Consider the following 27,083-nt stretch of genomic DNA (forward strand, 5'->3'; position numbering starts at 1 on the left):
GAATTGTTGAAACAATCGTCCTGCCATCGTTATAGTAGGAGATTCTCCCTCCCGTTCTTGTACAAGAAAAGCAAAATACTCTCGCATTGTCACAGTTTTCCTTTTTCGACCAGCTGTATCAACAAAACCAATGTCGATTCCCAATCTGAAACCATCTTCACCATAAGGAAATAGTAGTGGATATTGGAGTGGCAAATAAGCAGGATGTAGTTCACTAATCCGGTGTAACTTCCCTGATCTACTCTCAATAATAATGTCACGGGTGTTCAAACCAATGTTGAAGTCACCTGGAATTAAACCTGCAACTTCATTTGCAGTAGGGAGGTTATGAGTTCTTCCATCAGCATATCTGTCACTTGGCAGCCTTAATCTCAAACCTTCAGTGGGTTTGGTGACATCAAACTTCTCTCTTGCTGATCTTAAGGCTTTGACATGAGGATTGTGAGCGTCTAACATTTTTTTTAGAAGTCCAACGATTGATTCATCCAAACTTGCAGCAGATCCCATTTTACTACATAAAATGTTTCAAGAAGTTAGAATAAAAATATGTTCCTAAATAATAATAAAATTGCCACTCAATAGAAAATATACATATATAAATTTATATATTACATGTAAGCTTTTTTCTATTTTGTATCTCATTCACCGTATAATGTATATACAGTTGCAAAAATGCTGGATCTTTGTTGGGACCAGGAAAAAGATCACCTATCCTGTGGTAATTCTCACCACATAACTGAAATACAGAAGGTCCTTTTCCATTGTTTACAGAATGGTTAACTTTCCCACCAAGTGATGTGAATGAAAACATCATATTGTATGCTCTTATGAATTCACGAAAGTGTTTGCTTTTTTCATCTCCATTATAAAATAATGCTAGCAATGTGGCTGGTGGAGTCTTAAGTATTGGAAGCTTGACTTTGCCTTGTTTACAACACATAGTAAACACAGGTTGTGTCTTTTTGACTCTTTTGTTTATCCGTTCACCGAACCACATGTATGCTTTACAATGCTGACACATATATAAAGGATCACCATCATCATAGTAACCTGAGATTAATAAACCAGCAACAAATATACATTTAATAATAATATATTGTAGATAATGAATTTTAAAGTTCAGCTTAAAAACAAAGATTAAAAAAACAATAATGTGAAATAATTACCATTCTCTGATTCTCCTAGTTCGACAGTTCTAGCTGCATTCCTCTTTGTGATAAATCCTTTCAAAGCAATCTGATTGTGGTTTAAATTTTTCTGTTGATGTATTTAACTGTCTTTATCATGATGAATGTCGATATCATCATCAGACTGATAATGAGATGAATTGTAATGTCCAGTCGGATCCAAATCTGTACATTATTTTATAAGTAGTCAAATACGGGCAAAGTTCGTTGTAACGACATAAACCTCCAACATACTGAAATTAATTACCTACTGAATCAGATTCTCCTTCATGCTCAGAATCAGTTGCTATGAAAGCCATGAAATCCTCTGTATTCGTAGAGTTTAAGAAAAATTCTGTTTCATGAAAACTGTGTTAAACATATACGCATTTGAGGGTATGATTTGAACATTACAATGTTCTGAAATAAATGTTAACCTTCTTCTTGATTGCTTGGTTGACCAATTCCACTAATGTCATGTGTACCCACATGTGTGGCTCCTGTAAAATCTGAGAATATAATTTTTTTTTCAGAGTTTCCTAAATTCTGTAAAAGTCAGTATGTTGATCACTTAAAAGAAATTTACTTAACCTGAAGCTGTGCTGCTGTTAACACCTTTTCTTTTTTCGTCAAGAATTTTCCTTCTTTCTTTTCTTGCATTCATTGAGATAGTTGATGATGTTCCAGGGGTTTGAGATGATTTAGCCTTTCTTGGTCTCCCACCTGAAGTTATCCTTTCTTTCAAGTAATTGATATGGTTAGCAAAATTGTTTGATAATAAGCACTTACGTTTTTGATAAGCAGGTGGTGTATATATAACTTCATTGCTTTGTGCCAAAACCGTAGTGGAGCTTTGGATTATTTCTGCAGGCGTTTGTTTTTTTTGCCTTCCACCTGTGGAGTTTGATTATAACTTTTGGTAGTTAAATAGTTTGAATGAAGAGAAACTCGTAAATAAAATAACGCTTTTGTAAAGGAGGTGGTGCTTTTGTGTTATCAGTGATTTGTTCATCTTGTTCATCCATATTCACATCATTTGTTTCGGTCGGAGAAGCTTGTTCTTTTCTTGGTCTTCCACCTATGAACATAGCTGAAGTAAGTACTTCTTGCATATTTTTGTAGAGTATATAGATTATCACTTACGCTTTTGATATGGGGGTCCATGTTTTGTGTTTTGCTTGTTTGGTTTTGTGCTTGAACGCTTCATTGTATTTGTGTTTTGACCTTATTGTTTATGGGACAACAGATATACACAAGTCAATTAGAGCTTAGGAAGCTCTAATTATTGTTTAGAGCTTTTTAATTGCAAGTCTATGCGGTTTCTATGTGAGTTGTAATTTTTTTTTTAGGATATACACAAACCTTTCTATTTTATTGTTTAGAAAAATTGTGAAATATACGCAAAAATATATTTACTTTTAATGTCATAGATTTTATTCCTTTTTTTACAAAAAATGATAGATTCTTATTTAAAATCAAATCGTACATATAATTTTTATTTTTTCATGATGGAGGCTTATTTCAGGACAGTACTATCCTAAACATCTTTCTCTCTCTTTCAGACGTAATAAACCATCCCAATTTGAAGCAGAGAAGTATGAGGAAGATTAACCACAACATCTGTTCCTCTGCAATTCGTGTTCATAAACGCAAACATAACATTCACCGCTAACTTCTTCAACACGGAAGAAGATTGCTTCGCCTTTGCGTAAGACTTTCCCAATATATACGCTACTCCTGCGTCTTTCCCTTCCATTATCTCCAAAAAAGTATTCTGATCAAAAATTACGTACATTGCATGGCAGAATATTTTGTTGTTAACTCTCTTAATGTACTTTTGTGTTTATACGTCAGTTTAAATAACATTTTTGTTGTTTCTGATATTACTTATTTTTTTTATTAAAATAGTTAAATTAAGTGACAAAAGAGACAAAATATATTTTTATTAATAGGAAAATAAGCTGAATATAAGAAATAGCTGCTACCACGAAACAATTGATGCAGATCATAAGTGATCCTAATTATTATAAAACCAAATCAATAAAGCTAATGAGAAAACAACGGAAAACCGGTAAAAAAAAAAAAATAAATCATTTTTTTTACGCTGCTCAACTTTCACTTGCATCATCTTCTGCTTTTTGGTTGAAGAACCCTGATCCTCAACTGACATCAAACACGAAGTTTCTTCTCTTCTTTTGGATGAAGGCGTTCTTGAAAATTCCTCTGCTGCTTCCCACTCGTGATCAGAAAACTTCACAATAGGTGACTGCAAAAATGAACAATTGACTTTTTTGTAAAGTTATCAATGTATAAAAAATTAAACAATAATACAATATTATCTTCATTATAGGCAGTTCCTCAAATTCTTTAATCATATCTGCATCATCAGCCACTAAATCAACAATATAAGGTGAACTACTGCCTTTTTGATTCTTTGATTCTATTTTGATCTTGAATAAAAAATTTCTCCCAACTAAGTCTGTTAGAGATTGAGGAACGAAAGAAGGAAGTTCCTGAAAATATATAGAAATAATTTTCAATTAAATATCCGACTGCCAATATATCAATATATACTTCACAAAAAAAAACAATACCTCTGCAGCCTCTTCAACTAACTCTAAAGCGGGCCTCGCAATGAGTTTATTTGCAGTTTCGTCAAACAAAAGAAACTTTGTTATTGATGCTGATTCATCAGAGACACGCAGAATCAAGAAATAACTATAACAAACAAACAAAAAATCAAATTAGTATCAAATTATCTAATAATTAATAAGATCATGCATGATGAAAATAAAATGTTAATACTTGTAGATAACATCTTCGATGTCATTGTGTTTTGGGCAGTTGTATCGAGGTTTGTGTTGAAGACAATCATCCTCATCATCAGAATCATCTCCATATGGTTGAACTTTCTTTTTGCATCGCATGCAACATAGTACCATTTTTTTGACAAATCAACATAATCGATTTTGGCTACAACCACACAGGTTCCAACCTATTTTAAATATATTTGAGCACACGTTAAATTTTGTTCAATTTTCATAAAAATAATACAAAAAGAAAACTCTTGAAAGTAAATATAAAAAATATTAGTTACCGATCTTGAATCAAGAATTCCTGAAATTGTTTTCCTCGGATTTATCACCAGCATCTCATCATGAAGTGAAACTGCAGATCCAAATGACACTTTGCTGTCACTATGTGTGACCAATTGATTGTCGCCTGATAACCTTAAAAAACATGAACAATACAATATTTGAACAACTTAAAGACTTTATTTGAAGTAAAAGACTAATAATAAAAAAAAATTATTGGAGTAAGTGTGATATACATGGCTGTAAACGTTTTCACTTCGGCAGTTTCTGGATTGAGAAAGATTTGCGTTGAGTTGAACGCATTTGATATAGAGATATTACCTACATATTAATCAAAGATTTAATAAATTATTTGTAAAAGGAACTGCACAAAGGTAGGTATAAATAACTTTCAAGGATTATAGTTACCTTTGTACTCCTTGATACATGCAAACTTAATCACACAGATAACAATGGTGGTATTGTTCTCTTTAGTATAGTCCATCACTTTCTTCGCAAAGTCACTCCAGAAAGTACATGTCAGATGAACATTCCTGCATATATATTGTTTGAGTTAATTTTTTTTTCGAAAAGTTTATAAGAATTATTTGGAGACTAACTCACATTGTATCTCGTAGAATAATGTCAAGCTTTGAGTTATCCTTCCCCTTTGTTTTTATCTGCTCCATTTGTCCAATATTCACAATTTGACCAATCACATCTGAAAATATAAAAGAACTCTGTCATAAATCCTGAATTTAAATAGAAGAATATTTTCAAAATTATTCAAAATAGAAAATATAACTTACCAACCAAAACGTTTTTGTCTAGCTTTCCGGATAATATATTTTCAAAGTTTGAAAAGTATTTTACGGGATAATACTCGAGAAAATCATCAGCTGCTTTCACCTTAGTTGTTCTGAAGAATGTAATCTTATAAGGATAAGGATTGGTCCTAAATTCCCCAAGATAGTCCTTCAACTGGAAAGTATTGACGCTCACAGCTTCACCTTCTTTTAGAACAGTTAGGTGTTTCTTCATCAAGTCTTCTTCAACTTGAGCATGAATTCTTGTTCCATATAAACACAAAAATAACAACGATAACTAAAAGGTCTTTTAAGAGAACATGAATGAATTTATATAATCATATAAATTATAAATAAATAAACATGTTTTTATGGGATTAAGAACAAACCTCTTCATCAATCAACACCATCTCATGAGTGTTTCCAGAACTCTTGTAGCTCTTCCAAAGTACCAGAACCTTCACTTTGATTTTTTGTGTTTCATCAGCGGAATCAATGTTTTTCACAAGAACAAAGGAATTGTTTTTCTTAAATATAACTGACATTGCAATAAACTTTGTAAAACTTGAGAGCAATTTTAATATGGGTAGTGAATTTTAAAGTTGTCTATCATATATATATATATGTAGCATACTAGGTCAAATTCACGTGAGAATTATATATTTTCCATAATTATTTCTTTCCTTTTGTGTTTTTCTATTAATGGGAAATATACAAAACAATTGAGGGAAAAAGTAAAATTTACATCTCTAAGAAATTTTGAAGTCAGGAAATCACCGACATGACATGCGTGACACGCAATTGTAATAGTTACTATATGTAGCATAATAAGTCAAATTCACGTGAAAATTATATATTTTCCATAATTATTTCTTTCCTTTTGGGTTTTTCTATTTATGGGAAATATACAAAACAATTGAGTGAAATAGTAAAATTTACATCTTTAAGAAATATTGAAGTCACAAAGTCACCGTCATGACATGCGTGACACGCAATTGTAAGAGTTACCATAACTAAATATGGTAATAAATAAGAGTTACAATAACTAAATAAGAGTTACCATAACTAAATATGGTAATAAATAAGAGTTACCATAACTAAATAAGAGTTACCCATAACTATAAATAAGAGTTATCATAACTAAATATGCATACCGAATTGGAATAAGATGTGACTTTTACATATTTAATTTGGAATATAAATTGGAATATGAATCATTATGAGCACGTCTAATTGATTTTTGTATATCTATACCAGAATTTTTAATATTAATTTTATTGACTTCGTAATTTATTAAACTATTGAATACATGCATGTATCTTCCAATAAAAGTTTTAACTGGTGAGATTATTTAATAACTGAAATTATGCATGGTTGCCAAGAGACCTGCAAGTGTCCAAAAAACACACACAACTGTCTCACCAGGCGTAGCTCATGTGCACGTAATAATGTATTTCAATGTTCTTGAATTTGTAGTTTAGAAGACCAAGGAAAACGCCTAATGAAACAATTGTATATATGAAGGGTATCAAAAGATCATTAGGTATTGAACACAAATGCCTTTGTTATTTAATTATAATAACATATTTTAAATTAATATTAATAAAATACAACATAAAAGATAAATAGAATTGCAATCAAAGCCACCATTTAACAATAGACAGAGATTATATTATTGATAAGGCATTTCAAATCTTAAATATTGTCAAGGAGCTTCCATTGATACGCATGAGTGATTCGATATCCGCCAAAGCTAAACTCTTAATTTGATCTTCTGAGAAATTTAAATCTGAAAAAAAAAGAATCAAATTTAAATTATAAGCATTGAGCATTATAATGAAATTTAATTAGTATTACTTATCCTACTTTTTTTGGATAAAAAAGGATCTTACTTGTATCATCCATTTTTTTCCTTTCGTTGCATGATATATCTGTTGATAGTATTTTCCAAGTAACATTCCATATGTTTTCTGGAGTTATGGTATTATTTGAAAGCAACATTGTACAAAACAGTTGACGAAGACACTTTGCTGAACACCAAAACTTGCTTCTTTAATAGCTTCAATGTATTCTTTATCATCGTCGATAGGAACCTGCAGGGGTTTGAGTTTTTCCTCAACTGAATAAGTGTTGGTCAAAAGAGAAGAAGAATTTTTTTTAGGTGTGTGAGACGACATGGCCTAAAGCTTTTTGTTAAATGATTATTGCAAGGTAATATGAATATATATATATACACGTCATTGAATTCACGTCATTGAATATATGAATAATAAATTTTCCATATTGATTGAATATAGGAATCATATATTTTCCATATAGTTTTTCTTCCGGGAATAATGTTAAGAGTATTAAGTATCCACAAGCCATGTCATCTTATTCATAAGCCATGTCATCTATTTAAGTGTGCCATGTCATATTTTTTTTTTGTGAGAGTCTTTGTAGAGATGAAATGTAAGCAAATTTTTAAAAAATCACTTCTCAAATATAGTCTAGGGGATTTCTAAATCGTGTATGTGTGTGTAGGCATATATATTTCCACCTTCACTAAACCTAGCCGTCAAAGTGAAAACCTGAAAGAAGTTTTCAGGCTTGTCGTTCACCACCATCAGCTTCATCACCTTGTTCCTCATCTCTCTTGCTTGCTCATCACCTGTGTCACTTTCGTCTTCACATATGTATATGTGTATCGGAGAAGACGAGACGCAGCATCGAGACCAATCATCATAGGCCACACCCGTAGCCATCTCACCTCATTCCATCAGAGCTGTTTAATCCAAAAATGGTGTTATGCTGATAGTGTTTGTTGAATCAATACAATAAAAGAAACTAAATATAAGAGATTAGATTTTTGACGTTTAGGAGAAATGTTCAAATAATCAAATGAGAAATGAACATCAAAAAGAATTTATAGATCAAAGATTGTATTACAAGAGTGATCAAGTAAATCTAAATCTATATCTTTGTTAGAAGTGTTCTAAGTTTAAAATGGAGAAGAAGAGATTCTTTCTCAGAAGGAGGTAACTCCTTATTTATAGAAAGATGAAACCTAGGACTTCTTAGCAATATGAGTCTAGTTCAATGTCTAATGGACCTTGAGGACGATGTATCCCCAACAGTAAGTCTCTCAAGTTCGTAGAGAGAGATGAAGTAGGTCTTTGTGAATTTTACGAATAGGGTTTATTAGACAATGAACTAGACACATTCATGCCTATGACGATTTAGGCAAGTTTATTTCGAACTTGTGCCCAATAAAAAGCGATTTTGCTTTAAAACTCGTGCTTAGCGAAAGACGAGTTTACTTGACTCATGCTAAGGCAGAGGCGAGTTTACTGAGAACTCGTGCCTAGTGAAAGGAGAGCTTCTGTAAACCTATGGCTAGCCAAAGATGAGTTTTTGTACACTCGTGTCTAACAATAAGCGAGTTGACCAAAAAAAAAATAATAAAAAATAAGCGAGTTGACCGTAAACTCGTGCCTAAAAAAAGCAAGTTCAATTTAAACTCGTGTCTAAAATACACGTTTACCGAACTATTGCCGACCCGAAATCTCGTGTTGAGATCGTGTGTGCCGTGACCGAACGTATATCTCGTGCCACTTCGGAGACTATGAGCTCGTCTTTGAGGTGGAGAAGAAACAAGCATCCGAGGTAGAGATCACGTAACTGCCAAGATCGAACTTGACTTATGCTTGATCTTGGCCTATAACCTTCATGTGGACCCCAGTTCTATGCAAAGAAAAACTCGCTCATGGTGGCTTGCCCACAAGAAGGCTCAGTCTTTCACGCTCCATAGTGACAGAGCTCATCATGAGATCATCAGATTTTCTGTGATCATAAAAATAATATGGTCAAAACGTGATATACGTATGTATAGTAATGTTTAACATGTATATTCTCGAAAAGAAAAAGCTAGGCAATTAGCTTTCTAAACACGTTACGAGACAAGGCGGAGCTTATAATAAAAGGATGATGATCCAGTGATTATTTAGCAATGCAACTTCTAATACTGGTAGGTCATATTATAAAGTTCGAAAACTTATCTTTTTTATTTTTAATGTGTCGGCAACTTTGAAGAAGATAGCATCGTGACGTTGGAGATGAGTGGACTAGCCAAGCTTCTGACGGCAAAGCCTTTGCACTGAGATCACAAATATTGATTTTTGTGATGAGAAGCTCGACAACTCTTGTATAACGGTGACGGAGATCGAACTCTGAGATGATTACTGAGTTGCTGGATGTAACAGGTCGTGGCTTCTTGAGAGATGACCTGGAGATAAGGTTATGTCTCATGTGCTGTTTCTTCTAGATGAGAGAGCTTGTACCGATTACGGCAAGCTTGTCTCGAGAGCTGAGTGAAGAAACCAAGCCTTATCGTCACTGACTTGTCTTGAAAACTCTCCACAACTAGCAGCCATTGAAGAGGCTTGATCTAAGCGAAAGTCGAGATAAGAAGCTCGTGCCGAGACGGCAAGCTTGTGATGACATTCCACATAAGTACACTTTACAAGACCACGGTCCCCTTGCAAGAACCACCGGTCTCACCTCTTCCCATTATGCTGTCTGTGGTACGCCACTGCTAGCTTCCGGTCTTTCCTTCCACGACATCCAAAGGTAACGCCCAACAGGAGTCTGATCAGTCCCCATTTGTTCCTCGAGGCAGAGCTAGTGCTTGGTTCAAGAGCCCTCTTTGTGGAATCAACACCAAAGCTTCACCTTTATCTGAAAACTACTGCGATCTTTGTCGTAACTTGCGGGGAGCTTGGAGACGTTGCCGTTGGTGGAGACCTCATCCTCGGAACTAATCTCAGAAACCTGATGCTGTTGACGGAGATGAGAGCATCCAAGTCTCGATCCGCAAATTGTCACTCCACTTGGCCGAGAGAGATACATCATCTCCTCTCTCGCCAGAATCAAGCTGAATGTTTCGAGACTGAATCATGGTCGCAGAGATCGTTTTGCCAGCTTGAAAGAAAAACAAGTTTGACCAACTAATCTGAGAGACTTTCCAAGATGATGAAACCTTGGTTTCTTGTTAACCGGTTCTTGTCTCGAGAGCTTGAGTTGAATCACGGTCGTCATCATCTTTCTTCTCGCTCCGAGTCACAAAGAAGGCCGAGTCACGAAGACGGGTGAGGAAGGTGAGAAGCACGGTAGCTTCTGAGAAGCCTCAATCGCCATATCTCGTCTCTGGTTCGATTTGTAGATCAAAGGTTGAACCTTTTCGACAGGTGGATGGTGATAGATCGAGACACAGACACCGGTGATTGGCTCGTCATCTCCGCTCTTGCCGCCGGTTGTGGAGCTCTAGGCTTCTTTTGTCAGTTTGTAGGAAGCAACGAGTTTGACAAACAAGAAAGTTTCGAACTTTTGAGGATGTAAAGTTCGAAACTTTAAGCCCCAATCACCTGAGCTGTTTCGAGAATGGAAGAGTAAAGAGTCGATCTTGATTCTTCATTTTTTTTTTTTTTTTTTTTTTCTCTAGTTTGATATGCTTTTAGGATAGTTCTCCATGAACCAATGCTGATAGTGTTTGTTGAATTAATACAATAAAAAAATCTAAAAATAAGAGATTAGATTCTTGAAATTTTGGAGAAATTTCAAAAAATCAAACGAAAAATGAACATCAAAAGAATTTATAGATCAAAGATTGTATTACAAGAGTGATCAAGTAAATCTCAATCTATAAACTCTTTGTAAGAAGTGTTTTAAGTCTAAAATAGAAAGAAGAGATTTTTTCTCATAAGGAGGTAACTCTTTATTTATAGAAAGATGAAACCTATGACTTCCTAGCAATATAAGCCTAGTTCAATGTCTAATGGGCCTTGAGGAGGATGTAAATCCATCCCAACAAGAACCATGACTCTTCACCGGAGGAGTAGCTCATGCCATCACAGTCTCGTACGTGCCGTTACGTCCATGGCGTTGACGTTACCTATCGGATCCGTGAGATGGAGAAGGTGAAGCCGGAGCCGCCGCGTTCATCACCACCGTTCATCAACACAACGCCATGTTGGACGAGAGCCTTAGTTCAGCCTCGTGACGTTAAGTACGATATTGGTGGTGTAGAGAACGTGATAAGGTTTATAGTGTTATTATTAATTTCTTGTGTTACAAGTTCTTAATAGAACCCTAGATAAGTTATATTTAACAATGTTGTTTTGTCTCTATTCCTTTTCAGATGGTTTTGTCGTTGGCGAGATCGAGATTCATGGTGGAACCTTAGTTTTCTTGGTGATCAAGTCATCTGATCCGTTCCGAGTTCTTAATATTAGCAAAGGTGAGGGCTACTCCGTTAATCCCGAGCTAGTTTAGTACTACTATTATGAAAGTCTAGTTTCGAAACATGAACAGGTTTTATGAATCGAGTTTGTTTGAGTGTCTTGCTTGTTTTTTATTATTATTGCTTGTTAAATTGAGAATATGATAATAGAGGTTCAACGGTTGACTGAATTGAATCAATTAAGAATGTTATTTATATATATATACATAAGTATTTATGAGATCGGCGCATTGCATGGAGATTGCGGGACACATAGACGTTTGTGTTATCGGTGCATTGTATGGAGATTGCGGGGCATATGGATATCTATGCTAGCGGCGCATTGTATGGGGATTGCGGAGTACAAAGACATTTGTACTAACGGCGTATAGGTGATTGCGGGGTACAAAGATGGACTCTTGTACTAGCGGTGCTATATATTTATATCCGTATAAGGAAAATGCAGGGGTGTTGATCTAGTTATGCACTATCAGCGCATTTGATGTTTTATGTGGTGTATTAGACACCGTGTTTGTTTCAAGCTAGAGCTAGGCCTACATAGTCGTAGTGCTATGTACTGAGTAAGTGGTTTGCGGTTTAGCATCCCATACCTCACTGAGTGACTCCCTTGTTGCTCACCCCTCTTTCTTCCCATTGCAGGTGAGCTTGCCGAGTAGTTGGGTATCTAGACGGTTTGGTGTCTTGGGATCATTGTATTTTATTTTGGTTTTAATTAACATTTTGATTTAATGTATTTGGTTTTAAATTATAAACTTTTTTTATGTGGAAATTATTTGACAAAAGGTTGACATTTTATTCGGTTTTATAAATCGATTTAATTTGGTATTTTTCGGTTAGTAGCACGCCGTTCTCAAGAGAGGAGGAGACGGGTGTTACAATTTGCAGGTCAATTGGTGACAGCTTGTCCTGTGGAAATGCTGTTAAAGGGTGAGGTCCTGGGTTCGAGTAACGCCAAGCGCATCAATAACCTACTGGTGGATGTGGAGGTAGTTCCTGCCACGGTGAGAGGTTAGGGTCGGTGCGCTGAAGTGCTGTGAAATCTGAAGTCCGCAGGACGGGTTGTCACAATTATATCCAAATATCTTTTTAACCGTAAGTTTGTAGAGTCTGTTAATAGTCAATAATTCATAAAACACAAATGGTCTGTGACCCAAATATATTGGAATGTTAAACGACATTCGTTTTGTAATCAAAACGCTCTCTGATACGTTTCTCTAGGCAGTTTTAGCAACCCTGGTTTCTTCAGGCAGTTTTAGCAATCTTGTTTCTTCACCCACGGTTTACAGCTATCCGGTTTATTTCTTTTCTGGTTATGCTTTCAAATCTCTTTCCCTCTGACAACTTCACCAACCTGGTTTCTACTCCATTTTAGGAAAAGTTTCAAATCCACGAAACCGCTTCCGAAGCTTCAATTAAGGTGGACCTAAAAAAATAATTTAATATGTGGCACAATCTATACATATACACATTTATTAAAATATTAAATATAATATTTCATTAAATGGTATATATTTTTCAAAAAAATAGATTAGTCATTAAAAGTTTACAATTTATAAATTTCAAAATTAGATCATATAAAATAAGATAATAATTTTTATAGTTTTAAATATTCCATTTTTATCGTCATGCTGAAGGGAAGATATGGCTACTGGTTATGATTTACTTTGATGGTTTGGAAAGTTGTTAATAGCTTTTTTTGGTTTGGTTACTGATTCCCCAAAACAATGATAGAGGATATGGGATAGGATTGGTGGCGTGGAGCTCTCAGTTCTGGGTATCAATATATAAGGAATTGTGATTTACTCATAGCTATCATCAAAGTTTTCTATTACTATCACATACGAGCTAAAGTTTTCTGGCCTTTGTTTCTGGTGGTGGTGATCATGACTCAGAGTCAGCTTGTTAGCTTGTTGGAAAGGTGGGGATGGGAAGAACAGTGAGGGAAATCACAAGCATTTGAAGATTTATGTTTCCTAATTTTGAAGATTTACTCAAAGACGGTCCTTTTGGGTTGGGTTTTCAATTTGGTGTTGTGTTCTTGGCATTTTTGAAGTTATGGAATAAAGATAGTTGTTTTGGTACTCTATCTGGTATATAAGACCTGATGAGTTTGTGCTCTAATTCTTTGGACAATACTAATTGATGCGATTTACTTGGGTGTTTCGGACTTTATGGGAGCCAAGACCGGAAAGAAGGCGTAAACGTGGTCTCTTGTGTTGAGTATGGGCCTAGCCCTCCCAAAAGGTTCATAAGAAAATTATCCAGACACATGAAAGTCGGTTCGTCGACTTGCGAGCCAGCGATTGGGTCGGCTTTAGACTGCTTTTTGATCGGCGAGGCGACCAACCGAACGTCATCGGCTCGACGACTCCGATCAGCGGCCCGACACCTCGCCCACCACAACACTCGAGGAGCGCCATCAGAATATAGCACATTATGTTAACGAGCATGTGTCCCATAAAAGAAGATGAAAGCAACAAGGAGGGGGATCCGGAAATTAATACAATCACTTTCGGCGAGATCTAGGGTTTCATATCTTACTTCTCGCCGACTTGTAACAGGCCAGACAAATAGCTTCGCCGGACTAATTTCTTTGTTCTCTTCCCCTTTTTAAACACTGTTTCGACTTATTGATCTAATAAAACACGTCTTTGTCTTTGACCCACCGACGAGAAACTCGGCCTTTCGCTTTACTAGTTATCGACATCTCAGTTCAAAGGGAGTTTGGCGCCCACCGGCGGCCGACAGAGTAAGCGTCAATAAAAGCAGGACTCGATCACCGGACTCTCATTTCGACGACGAGTCACCTGTGACCTGAAGGGCGCTCCGCCGCAGGGCCTTCGCAAAAAACCATACTCGAGAGTGGCGCACAAGACGCCGTCCAAAAGGCGACGATCTGAGTTCTCGGCCAAAGGAGCCAAAATGGCAGCAATGGCGCGAGTTGCTCAGTCGTCGCCTTTTGGACGGCGTCTTGCTGCGCCATCCTCTCGAGTATGGTTCTGCGAAGGCCGCTGCTGTCGGAGCGCCTTCAGTCACAGGTGACTCGTCGTCGAACGGAGAGTCGGGTCGAGTCATGATCTTTTATTGACGCTACTCTGTCTGCCTCACGGTGGGCGCCAACTGTTTGAACTGAGACTGTCGATAAACTAGTAAAGAGAAAGGACGAGTTCTCGTCGTGGGTCAAGACAAAAGACGTGTTTTATTAGATCAATAAGTCGAAACAGTGTTACAAAGGGAAGAGAACAAAGGAATTAGTCCGGCGAAAGCTGTTTGTCGGACTGTACAAGTCGGCGAGAAGTAAGATATGAAACCCTAGATCTCGCCGAAAGTGAGTGTAGTAATTTCCGGATCCCCCTCCTTGTTGCTTTTCCTCGTTCTTTTATAGACACATGCTCGTTAACATAATGTGCTATATTCTGATGGGCATCCTCGAGTGGTTGGGCCGAGGTGTCGGGCCGCTGACTCGAGTCGTCGAGCCGATGACGTTCGGTTGGTCGCCTCGCCGATCAAAAGCAGTCTAAAGCCGACCCAATCGCTGGCTCGCAAGTCGACGAACCGACTTTCATGTGTCTGGATAATTTTCTTATGAACCTTTTGGGAGGGCTAGGCCCATACTCAACACAAGAGACCACGTTACGCCTTCTTTCCGGTCTTGGCTCCCATAAAGTCCGAAACACCCAAGTAAATCGCATCAATTAGTATTGTCCAAAGAATTAGAGCACAACTCATCAGGTCTTATATACCAGATAGAGTAACCAAAACAACTATCTTTATTCCATAACTTCAAAATGCCAAGAACACAACACCAAATTGAAAACCCAACCCAAAGGACCGTCTTTGAGTAAATCTTCAAATTAGGAACATAAATCTTCAAATGCTTGTGATTTCCCTCACTGTTCTTCCCATCCCAAACCTTTCCAACAAGCTAACAAGCTGACTCTGAGTCATGATCACCACCACCAGAAACAAAAGGCCAGAAAACTTTAGCTCGTATGTGATAGTAATAGAAACTTTGATGATAGCTATGAGTAAATCACAATTCCTTATATATTGATACCCAGAACTGAGAGCTCCACGCCACAATCCTATCCCATATCCTCTATCATTGTTTTGGGGAATCAGTAACCAATAACCAAAAAAGCTATTAAAACTTTCCAAACCATCAAAGTAAATCATAACCAGTAGCCATATCTTCCCTTCAGCATGACGATAAAAATGGAATATTTAAAACTATAAAAATTATTTATCTTATTTTATATGATCTAATTTTTGAAATTTATAAATTGTAAACTTTTAATGACTAATCTATTTTTTTGAAAAAATATATACCATTTAATGAAATTAATTATATTTAATATTTTAATAAATGTGTATATGTATAGATTGTGCCACATATTAAATTATTTTTTAGGTCCACCCTTAATTGAAAGCTTCGGAAGCGGTTTCGTGGATTTGAAACTTTTCTAAAATGGAGTAGAAACCAGGTTGGTGAAGTTGTCCAGAGGGAAAAGAGATTTGAAAGCATAACCAGAAAAGGAAATAAACCGGATAGCTGTAAACCGTGGGTGAAGAACCAAGATTGCTAAAACTGCCTGAAGAAACCAGGGTGCTAAAACTGCCTAGAGAAACGTATCAGAGAGCGTTTTGATTTACAAAACCGAATGTCGTTAATTCCAAATATATATTGGGTCACAGACCATTTGTGTTTTATGAATTATTGACTATTAACAGACTCTACAAACTTACGGTTAAAAAGATATTTGGATATAATTGTGACAACCCGTCCTGCGGACTTCAGATTTCACAGCACTTCAGCGCACCGACCCTAACCTCTCACCGTGGCAGGAACTACCTCCACATCCACCAGTAGGTTATTGATGCGCTTGGCGTTACTCGAACCCAGGACCTCACCCTTTAACAGCATTTCCACAGGACAAGCTGTCACCAATTGACCTGCAAATTGTAACACCCGTCTCCTCCTCTCTTGAGAACGGCGTGCTACTAACCGAAAATACCAAATTAAATCGATTTATAAACCGAATAAAAGTCAAACCTTTTGATCAAATAATTTCCACATAAAAAAGTTTATAATTTAAAACCAAATACATTAAATCAAAATGTAATTAAAACCAAAAAAAAATACAATGATCCCAAGACACCAAACCGTCTAGATACCCAACTACTCGGCAAGCTCACCTGCAATGGGAAGAAAGAGGGGTGAGCAACAAGGGAGTCACTCAGTGAGGTATGGATGCTAAACCGCAAACCACTTACTCAGTACATAGCACTACGACTATGTAGGCCTAGCTCTAGCTTGAAACAAACACGGTGTCTAATACCCACATAAAACATCAAATGCGCTGATAGTGCATAACTAGATCACACACCCTGCATTTTCCTTATACGGATATAAATATATAGCACCGCTAGTACAAGAGTCCATCTTTGTACCCCGCAATCACCTATACGCCGTTAGTACAAATGTCTTTGTACTCCGCAATCCCCATACAATGCGCCGCTAGCATAGATATCCATATGCCCCGCAATCTCCATACAATGCACCGATAACACAAACGTCTATGTGTCCCGCAATCTCCATGCAATGCGCCGATCTCATAACATACTTATGTATATATATATAAATAACAGTTCTTAATTGATTCAATTCAGTCAACCGTTGAATCCTCTATTATCATATTCTCAATTTAACAAGCAAATAATAATAAACAAACAAGCAAGACACTCAAACAAACTCGATTCATAAAACCTGTTCATGTTTCGAAACTAGACTTTCCATAATAGTAGTACTAAACTAGCTCGGGATTTAACGGAGTAGCCCTCACCTTTGCTAATATTAAGAACTCGGAACGGATCAGATGACTTGATCACCAAGAAAACTAAGGTTCCACCATGAATCTCGATCTCGCCAACGACAAAACCATCTGAAAAGGAATAGAGACAAAACAACATTGTTAAATAAACTTATCTAGGGTTCTATTAAGAACCTTGTAACACAAGAAATTAATAATAACACTATAAACCTTATCACGTTCTCTACACACCAATATCGTACTTAACGTCACGAGGCTGAACTAAGGCTCTCGTCCAACATGGCGTTGTGTTGATGAACGGTGGTGATGAACGCGGCGGCTCCGGCTTCACCTTCTCCATCTCACGGATCCGATAGGTAACGTCAACGCCATGGACGTAACGGCACGTACGAGACTGTGATGGCATGAGCTACTCCTCCGGTGAAGAGTCATGGTTCTTGTTGGGGATGGATTTACATCCTCCTCAAGGCCCATTAGACATTGAACTAGGCTTATATTGCTAGGAAGTCATAGGTTTCATCTTTCTATAAATAAAGAGTTACCTCCTTATGAGAAAAATCTCTTCTTCTCTATTTTAGACTTAAAACACTTCTTACAAAGAGTTTATAGATTGAGATTTACTTGATCACTCTTGTAATACAATCTTTGATCTATAAATTCTTTTTGATGTTCATTTTTCGTTTGATTTTTTGAAAATTTCTCCAAAATTTCAAGAATCTAATCTCTTATTTTTAGATTTTTTTATTGTATTAATTCAACAAACACTATCAGCATTGGTTCATGGAGAACTATCCTAAAGCATATCAAACTAGAGAAAAATCAAAAGAAAAAAAAATGAAGAATCAAGATCGACTCTTTACTCTTCCATTCTCGAAACAGCTCAGGTGATTGGGGCTTAAAGTTTCGAACTTTACATCCTCAAAAGTTCGAAACTTTCTTGTTTGTCAAACTCGTTGCTTCCTACAAACTGACAAAAGAAGCCTAGAGCTCCACAACCGGCGGCAAGAGCGGAGATGACGAGCCAATCACCGGTGTCTGTGTCTCGATCTATCACCATCCACCTGTCGAAAAGGTTCAACCTTTGATCTACAAATCGAACCAGAGACGAGATATGGCGATTGAGGCTTCTCAGAAGCTACCGTGCTTCTCACCTTCCTCACCCGTCTTCGTGACTCGGCCTTCTTTGTGACTCGGAGCGAGAAGAAAGATGATGACGACCGTGATTCAACTCAAGCTCTCGAGACAAGAACCGGTTAACAAGAAACCAAGGTTTCATCATCTTGGAAAGTCTCTCAGATTAGTTGGTCAACTTGTTTTTCTTTCAAGCTGGCAAAACGATCTCTGCGACCATGATTCAGTCTCGAAACATTCAGCTTGATTCTGGCGAGAGAGGAGATGATGTATCTCTCTCGGCCAAGTGGAGTGACAATTTGCGGATCGAGACTTGGATGCTCTCATCTCCGTCAACAGCATCAGGTTTCTGAGATTAGTTCCGAGGATGAGGTCTCCACCAACGGCAACGTCTCCAAGCTCCCCGCAAGTTACGACAAAGATCGCAGTAGTTTTCAGATAAAGGTGAAGCTTTGGTGTTGATTCCACAAAGAGGGCTCTTGAACCAAGCACTAGCTCTGCCTCGAGGAACAAATGGGGACTGATCAGACTCCTGTTGGGCGTTACCTTTGGATGTCGTGGAAGGAAAGACCGGAAGCTAGCAGTGGCGTACCACAGACAGCATAATGGGAAGAGGTGAGACCGGTGGTTCTTGCAATGGGACCGTGGTCTTGTAAAGTGTACTTATGTGGAATGTCATCACAAGCTTGCCGTCTCGGCACGAGCTTCTTATCTCGACTTTCGCTTAGATCAAGCCTCTTCAATGGCTGCTAGTTGTGGAAGAGTTTCAAGACAAGTCAGTGACGATAAGGCTTGGTTTCTTCACTCAGCTCTCGAGACAAGCTTGCCGTAATCGGTACAAGCTCCTCATCTAGAAGAAACAGCACATGAGACATAACCTTATCTCCAGGTCATCTCTCCAAGAAGCCACGACCTGTTACATCCAGCAACTCAGTAATCATCTCAGAGTTCGATCTCCGTCACCGTTATACAAGAGTTGTCGAGCTTCTCATCACAAAAATCATATTTGTGATCTCAGTGCAAAGGCTTTGCCGTCAGAAGCTTGGCTAGTCCACTCATCTCCAACGTCACGATGCTATCTTCTTCAAAGTTGCCGACACATTAAAATAAAAAAAGATAAGTTTTCGAACTTTATAATATGACCTACCAGTATTAGAAGTTGCATTGCTAAATAATCACTGGATCATCATCCTTTTATTATAAGCTCCGCCTTGTCTCGTAACGTGTTTAGAAAGCTAATTGCCTAGCTTTTCTTTTCGAGAATATACATGTTAAACATTACTATACATACGTATATCACGTTTTGACCATATTATTTTTATGATCACAGAAAATCTGATGATCTCATGATGAGCTCTGTCACTATGGAGCGTGAAAGACTGAGCCTTCTTGTGGGCAAGCCACCATGAGCGAGTTTTTCTTGCATAGAACTGGGGTCCACATGAAGGTTATAGGCCAAGATCAAGCATAAGTCAAGTTCGATCTTGGCAGTTACGTGATCTCTACCTCGGATGCTTGTTTCTTCTCCACCTCAAAGACGAGCTCATAGTCTCCGAAGTGGCACGAGATATACGTTCGGTCACGGCACACACGATCTCAACACGAGATTTCGGTCGGCAATAGTTCGGTAAACGTGTATTTTAGACACGAGTTTAAATTGAACTTGCTTTTTTTAGGCACGAGTTTACGGTCAACTCGCTTATTTTTTATTATTTTTTTTTTGGTCAACTCGCTTATTGTTAGACACGAGTGTACAAAAACTCATCTTTGGCTAGCCATAGGTTTACAGAAGCTCTCCTTTCACTAGGCACGAGTTCTCAGTAAACTCGCCTCTGCCTTAGCATGAGTCAAGTAAACTCGTCTTTCGCTAAGCACGAGTTTAAAGCAAAATCGCTTTTTATTGGGCACAAGTTCGAAATAAACTTGCCTAAATCGTCATAGGCATGAATGTGTCTAGTTCATTGTCTAATAAACCCTATTCGTAAAATTCACAAAGACCTACTTCATCTCTCTCTACGAACTTGAGAGACTTACTGTTGGGGATACATCGTCCTCAAGGTCCATTAGACATTGAACTAGACTCATATTGCTAAGAAGTCCTAGGTTTCATCTTTCTATAAATAAGGAGTTACCTCCTTCTGAGAAAGAATCTCTTCTTCTCCATTTTAAACTTAGAACACTTCTAACAAAGATATAGATTTAGATTTACTTGATCACTCTTGTAATACAATCTTTGATCTATAAATTCTTTTTGATGTTCATTTCTCTCATTTGATTATTTGAACATTTCTCCTAAACGTCAAAAATCTAATCTCTTATTTTAGTTTCTTTATTGTATTGATTCAACAAACACTATCAGCATAAACACCATTTTTGGATTAAACAGCTCTGATGGAATGAGGTGAGATGGCTACGGTGTGGCCTATGATGATTGGTCTCGATGCTGCGTCTCGTCTTCTCCGATACACATATACATATGTGAAGACGAAAGTGACACAGGTGATGAGCAAGCAAGAGAGATGAGGAACAAGGTGATGAAGCTGATGGTGGTGAACGACAAGCCTGAAAACTTCTTTCAGGTTTTCACTTTGACGGCTAGGTTTAGTGAAGGTGGAAATATATATGCCTACACACACATACACGATTTAGAAATCCCCTAGACTATATTTGAGAAGTGATTTTTTAAAAATTTGCTTACATTTCATCTCTACAAAGACTCTCACAAAAAAAAATATGACATGGCACACTTAAATAGATGACATGGCTTATGAATAAGATGACAAGGCTTGTGGATACTTAATACTCTTAACATTATTCCCGGAAGAAAAACTATATGGAAAATATATGATTCCTATATTCAATCAATATGGAAAATTTATTATTCATATATTCAATGACGTGAATTCAATGACGTGTATATATATATATTCATATTACCTTGCAATAATCATTTAACAAAAAGCTTTAGGCCATGTCGTCTCACACACCTAAAAAAATTCTTCTTCTCTTTTGACCAACACTTATTCAGTTGAGGAAAAACTCAAACCCCTGCAGGTTCCTATCGACGATGATAAAGAATACATTGAAGCTATTAAAGAAGCAAGTTTTGGTGTTCAGCAAAGTGTCTTCGTCAACTGTTTTGTACAATGTTGCTTTCAAATAATACCATAACTCCAGAAACATATGGAATGTTACTTGGAAAATACTATCAACAGATATATCATGCAACGAAAGGAAAAAAATGGATGATACAAGTAAGATCCTTTTTTATCCAAAAAAAGTAGGATAAGTAATACTAATTAAATTTCATTATAATGCTCAATGCTTATAATTTAATTTGATTCTTTTTTTTCAGATTTAAATTTCTCAGAAGATCAAATTAAGAGTTTAGCTTTGGCGGATATCGAATCACTCATGCGTATCAATGGAAGCTCCTTGACAATATTTAAGATTTGAAATGCCTTATCAATAATATAATCTCTGTCTATTGTTAAATGGTGGCTTTGATTGCAATTCTATTTATCTTTTATGTTGTATTTTATTAATATTAATTTAAAATATGTTATTATAATTAAATAACAAAGGCATTTGTGTTCAATACCTAATGATCTTTTGATACCCTTCATATATACAATTGTTTCATTAGGCGTTTTCCTTGGTCTTCTAAACTACAAATTCAAGAACATTGAAATACATTATTACGTGCACATGAGCTACGCCTGGTGAGACAGTTGTGTGTGTTTTTTGGACACTTGCAGGTCTCTTGGCAACCATGCATAATTTCAGTTATTAAATAATCTCACCAGTTAAAACTTTTATTGGAAGATACATGCATGTATTCAATAGTTTAATAAATTACGAAGTCATAAAATTAATATTAAAAATTCTGGTATAGATATACAAAAATCAATTAGACGTGCTCATAATGATTCATATTCCAATTTATATTCCAAATTAAATATGTAAAAGTCACATCTTATTCCAATTCGGTATGCATATTTAGTTATGATAACTCTTATTTATAGTTATGGGTAACTCTTATTTAGTTATGGTAACTCTTATTTATTACCATATTTAGTTATGGTAACTCTTATTTAGTTATTGTAACTCTTATTTATTACCATATTTAGTTATGGTAACTCTTACAATTGCGTGTCACGCATGTCATGACGGTGACTTTGTGACTTCAATATTTCTTAAAGATGTAAATTTTACTATTTCACTCAATTGTTTTGTATATTTCCCATAAATAGAAAAACCCAAAAGGAAAGAAATAATTATGGAAAATATATAATTTTCACGTGAATTTGACTTATTATGCTACATATAGTACTATTACAATTGCGTGTCACCATGTCATGTCGGTGATTTCCTGACTTCAAAATTTCTTAGAGATGTAAATTTTACTTTTTTCCTCAATTGTTTTGTATATTTCCCATTAATAGAAAAACACAAAAGGAAAGAAATAATTATGGAAAATATATAATTCTCACGTGAATTTGACCTAGTATGCTACATATATATATATATGATAGACAACTTTAAAATTCACTACCCATATTAAAATTGCTCTCAAGTTTTACAAAGTTTATTGCAATGTCAGTTATATTTAAGAAAAACAATTCCTTTGTTCTTGTGAAAAACATTGATTCCGCTGATGAAACACAAAAAATCAAGTGAAGGTTCTGGTACTTTGGAAGAGCTACAAGAGTTCTGGAAACACTCATGAGATGGTGTTGATTGATGAAGAGGTTTGTTCTTAATCCCATAAAAACATGTTTATTTATTTATAATTTATATGATTATATAAATTCATTCATGTCTCTTAAAAGACCTTTTAGTTATCGTTGTTATTTTTGTGTTTATATGGAACAAGAATTCATGCTCAAGTTGAAGAAGACTTGATGAAGAAACACCTAACTGTTCTAAAAGAAGGTGAAGCTGTGAGCGTCAATACTTTCCAGTTGAAGGACTATCTTGGGGAATTTAGGACCAATCCTTATCCTTATAAGATTACATTCTTCAGAACAACTAAGGTGAAAGCAGCTGATGATTTTCTCGAGTATTATCCCGTAAAATACTTTTCAAACTTTGAAAATATATTATCCGGAAAGCTAGACAAAAACGTTTTGGTTGGTAAGTTATATTTTCTATTTTGAATAATTTTGAAAATATTCTTCTATTTAAATTCAGGATTTATGACAGAGTTCTTTTATATTTTCAGATGTGATTGGTCAAATTGTGAATATTGGACAAATGGAGCAGATAAAAACAAGGGGAAGGATAACTCAAAGCTTGACATTATTCTACGAGATACAATGTGAGTTAGTCTCCAAATAATTCTTATAAACTTTTCGAAAAAAAAATTAACTCAAACAATATATATGCAGGAATGTTCATCTGACATGTACTTTCTGGAGTGACTTGCGAAGAAAGTGATGGACTATACTAAAGAGAACAATACCACCATTGTTATCTGTGTGATTAAGTTTGCATGTATCAAGGAGTACAAAGGTAACTATAATCCTTGAAAGTTATTTATACCTACCTTTGTGCAGTTCCTTTTACAAATAATTTATTAAATCTTTGATTAATATGTAGGTAATATCTCTATATCAAATGCGTTCAACTCAACGCAAATCTTTCTCAATCCAGAAACTGCCGAAGTGAAAACGTTTACAGCCATGTATATCACACTTACTCCAATAATTTTTTTTATTATTAGTCTTTTACTTCAAATAAAGTCTTTAAGTTGTTCAAATATTGTATTGTTCATGTTTTTAAGGTTATCAGGCGACAATCAATTGGTCACACATAGTGACAGCAAAGTGTCATTTGGATCTGCAGTTTCACTTCATGATGAGATGCTGGTGATAAATCCGAGGAAAACAATTTCAGGAATTCTTGATTCAAGATCGGTAACTAATATTTTTTATATTTACTTTCAAGAGTTTTCTTTTTGTATTATTTTTATGAAAATTGAACAAAATTTAACGTGTGCTCAAATATATTAAAATAGGTTGGAACCTGTGTGGTTGTAGCCAAAATCGATTATGTTGATTTGTCAAAAAAATGGTACTATGTTGCATGCGATGCAAAAAGAAAGTTCAACCATATGGAGATGATTCTGATGATGAGGATGATTGTCTTCAACACAAACCTCGATACAACTGCCCAAAACACAATGACATCGAAGATGTTATCTACAAGTATTAACATTTTATTTTCATCATGCATGATCTTATTAATTATTAGATAATTTGATACTAATTTGATTTTTTGTTTGTTTGTTATAGTTATTTCTTGATTCTGCGTGTCTCTGATGAATCAGCATCAATAACAAAGTTTCTTTTGTTTGACGAAACTGCAAATAAACTCATTGCGAGGCCCGCTTTAGAGTTAGTTGAAGAGGCTGCAGAGGTATTGTTTTTTTTTGTGAAGTATATATTGATATATTGGCAGTCGGATATTTAATTGAAAATTATTCTATATATTTTCAGGAACTTCCTTCTTTCGTTCCTCAATCTCTAACAGACTTAGTTGGGAGAAATTTTTTATTCAAGATCAAAATAGAATCAAAGAATCAAAAGGCAGTAGTTCACCTTATATTGTTGATTTAGTGCTGATGATGCAGATATGATTAAAGAATTTGAGGAACTGCCTATAATGAAGATAATATTGTATTATTGTTAATTTTTTATACATTGATAACTTTACAAAAAAGTCAATTGTTCATTTTTGCAGTCACCTATTGTGAAGTTTTCTGATCACGAGTGGGAAGCAGCAGAGGAATTTTCAAGAACGCCTTCATCCAAAAGAAGAGAAGAACTTCGTGTTTGATGTCAGTTGAGGATCAGGGTTCTTCAACCAAAAAGCAGAAGATGATGCAAGTGAAAGTTGAGCAGCGTAAAAAAAATGATTTATTTTTTTTTTTTTACCGGTTTTCCGTTGTTTTCTCATTAGCTTTATTGATTTGGTTTTATAATAATTAGGATCACTTATGATCTGCATCAATTGTTTCGTGGTAGCAGCTATTTCTTATATTCAGCTTATTTTCCTATTAATAAATATATTTTGTCTCTTTTTGTCACTTAATTTAACTATTTTAATAAAAAAATAAGTAATATCAGAAACAACAAAAATGTTATTTAAACTGACGTATAAACACAAAAGTACATTAAGAGAGTTAACAACAAAATATTCTGCCATGCAATGTACGTAATTTTTGATCAGAATACTTTTTTGGAGATAAGGAAGGGAAAGACGCAGGAGTAGCGTATATATGGGAAAGTCTTACGCAAAGGCGAAGCAATCTTCTCCGTGTTGAAGAAGTTAGCGGTGAATGTTATGTTTGCGTTTATGAACACGAATTGCAGAGGAACAGATGTTGTGGTTAATCTTCCTCATACTTCTCTGCTTCAAATTGGGATGGTTTATTACGTCTGAAAGAGAGAGAAAGATGTTTAGGATAGTACTGTCCTGAATAAGCCTCCATCATGAAAAAATAAAAATTATATGTACGATTTGATTTTAAATAAGAATCTATCATTTTTTGTAAAAAAAAGGAATAAAATCTATGACATTAAAAGTAAATATATTTTTTGCGTATATTTCACAATTTTTCTAAACAATAAAATAGAAAGGTTGTGTATATCCTAAAAAAAAATTACAACTCACATAGAAACCGCATAGACTTGCAATTAAAAAGCTCTAACAATAATTAGAGCTTCCAAGCTCTAATTGACTTGTGTATATCTGTTGTCCCATAAACAATAAGGTCAAAACACAAATACAATGAAGCGTTCAAGCACAAAACCAAACAAGCAAAACACAAAACATGGACCCCCATATCAAAAGCGTAAGTGATAATCTATATACTCTACAAAATATGCAAGAAGTACTTACTTCAGCTATGTTCATAGGTGGAAGACCAAGAAAAGAACAAGCTTCTCCGACCGAAACAAATGATGTGAATATGGATGAACAAGATGAACAAATCACTGATAACACAAAAGCACCACCTCCTTTACAAAAGCGTTATTTTATTTACGAGTTTCTCTTCATTCAAACTATTTAACTACCAAAAGTTATAATCAAACTCCACAGGTGGAAGGCAAAAAAACAAACGCCTGCAGAAATAATCCAAAGCTCCACTACGGTTTGGCACAAAGCAATGAAGTTATATATACACCACCTGCTTATCAAAAACGTAAGTGCTTATTATCAAACAATTTTGCTAACCATATCAATTACTTGAAAGAAAGGATAACTTCAGGTGGGAGACCAAGAAAGGCAAATCATCTCAACCCCTGGAACATCATCAACTATCTCAATGAATGCAAGAAAAGAAAGAAGGAAAATTCTTGACGAAAAAAGAAAAGGTGTTAACAGCAGCACAGCTTCAGGTTAAGTAAATTTCTTTTAAGTGATCAACATACTGACTTTTACAGAATTTAGGAAACTCTGAAAAAAAATTATATTCTCAGATTTTACAGGAGCCACCATGTGGGTACACATGACATTAGTGGAATTGGTCAACCAAGCAATCAAGAAGAAGGTTAACATTTATTTCAGAACATTGTAATGTTCAAATCATACCCTCAATGCGTATATGTTAACACAGTTTTCATGAAACAGAATTTTTCTTAACTCTCTACGAATACAGAGGATTTCATGGCTTTCATAGCAACTGATTCTGAGCATGAAGGAGAATCTGATTCAGTAGGTAATTAATTTCAGTATGTTGGAGGTTTATGTCGTTACAACGAACTTTGCCCGTATTTGACTACTTATAAAAT

The 27,083-nt window shown here is 35.7% G+C and overlaps 2 protein-coding genes and 2 long non-coding RNA genes across 4 annotated transcripts; 2 read left to right on the top strand and 2 right to left on the bottom strand.

Moving 5' to 3' along the window:
- Positions 1-3,094: 3,094 nt before the first annotated feature.
- On the bottom strand, positions 3,095-5,317 carry LOC125598459. Its single transcript, XM_048772519.1, has 9 exons — positions 5,050-5,317; positions 4,865-4,961; positions 4,670-4,794; positions 4,498-4,582; positions 4,264-4,396; positions 3,972-4,161; positions 3,761-3,884; positions 3,506-3,679; positions 3,095-3,432 (listed from the first exon to the last, which is right to left on the bottom strand). Exons 1-7 carry the CDS (start codon positions 5,279-5,281, stop codon positions 3,874-3,876), a joined length of 873 nt encoding a protein of 290 aa, XP_048628476.1. The 5' UTR covers positions 5,282-5,317; the 3' UTR covers positions 3,095-3,432; positions 3,506-3,679; positions 3,761-3,873.
- Positions 5,318-6,590: 1,273 nt separating this feature from the next.
- Positions 6,591-9,295, bottom strand: LOC125598461. Its single transcript, XR_007332444.1, has 4 exons — positions 8,570-9,295; positions 7,586-7,810; positions 6,939-7,139; positions 6,591-6,835 (listed from the first exon to the last, which is right to left on the bottom strand). It is a non-coding gene; the product is annotated as an uncharacterized LOC125598461 (long non-coding RNA).
- An 11,411-nt stretch (positions 9,296-20,706) lies between these two features.
- LOC125598460 lies at positions 20,707-21,885 on the top strand. Its single transcript, XR_007332443.1, has 3 exons — positions 20,707-20,895; positions 21,340-21,539; positions 21,641-21,885. It is a non-coding gene; the product is annotated as an uncharacterized LOC125598460 (long non-coding RNA).
- Positions 21,886-23,712: 1,827 nt separating this feature from the next.
- On the top strand, positions 23,713-24,899 carry LOC125598457. The gene is made up of 6 exons (XM_048772517.1): positions 23,713-23,799; positions 23,887-23,971; positions 24,071-24,203; positions 24,305-24,494; positions 24,582-24,705; positions 24,786-24,899. Exons 1-5 carry the CDS (start codon positions 23,724-23,726, stop codon positions 24,590-24,592), a joined length of 495 nt encoding a protein of 164 aa, XP_048628474.1. The 5' UTR covers positions 23,713-23,723; the 3' UTR covers positions 24,593-24,705; positions 24,786-24,899.
- The last annotated feature ends 2,184 nt before the right edge of the window (positions 24,900-27,083 follow it).

Source organism: Brassica napus, unplaced genomic scaffold, assembly GCF_020379485.1.
Source record: "Brassica napus cultivar Da-Ae unplaced genomic scaffold, Da-Ae ScsIHWf_1707;HRSCAF=2335, whole genome shotgun sequence".
NCBI lineage: Eukaryota > Viridiplantae > Streptophyta > Magnoliopsida > Brassicales > Brassicaceae > Brassica > Brassica napus.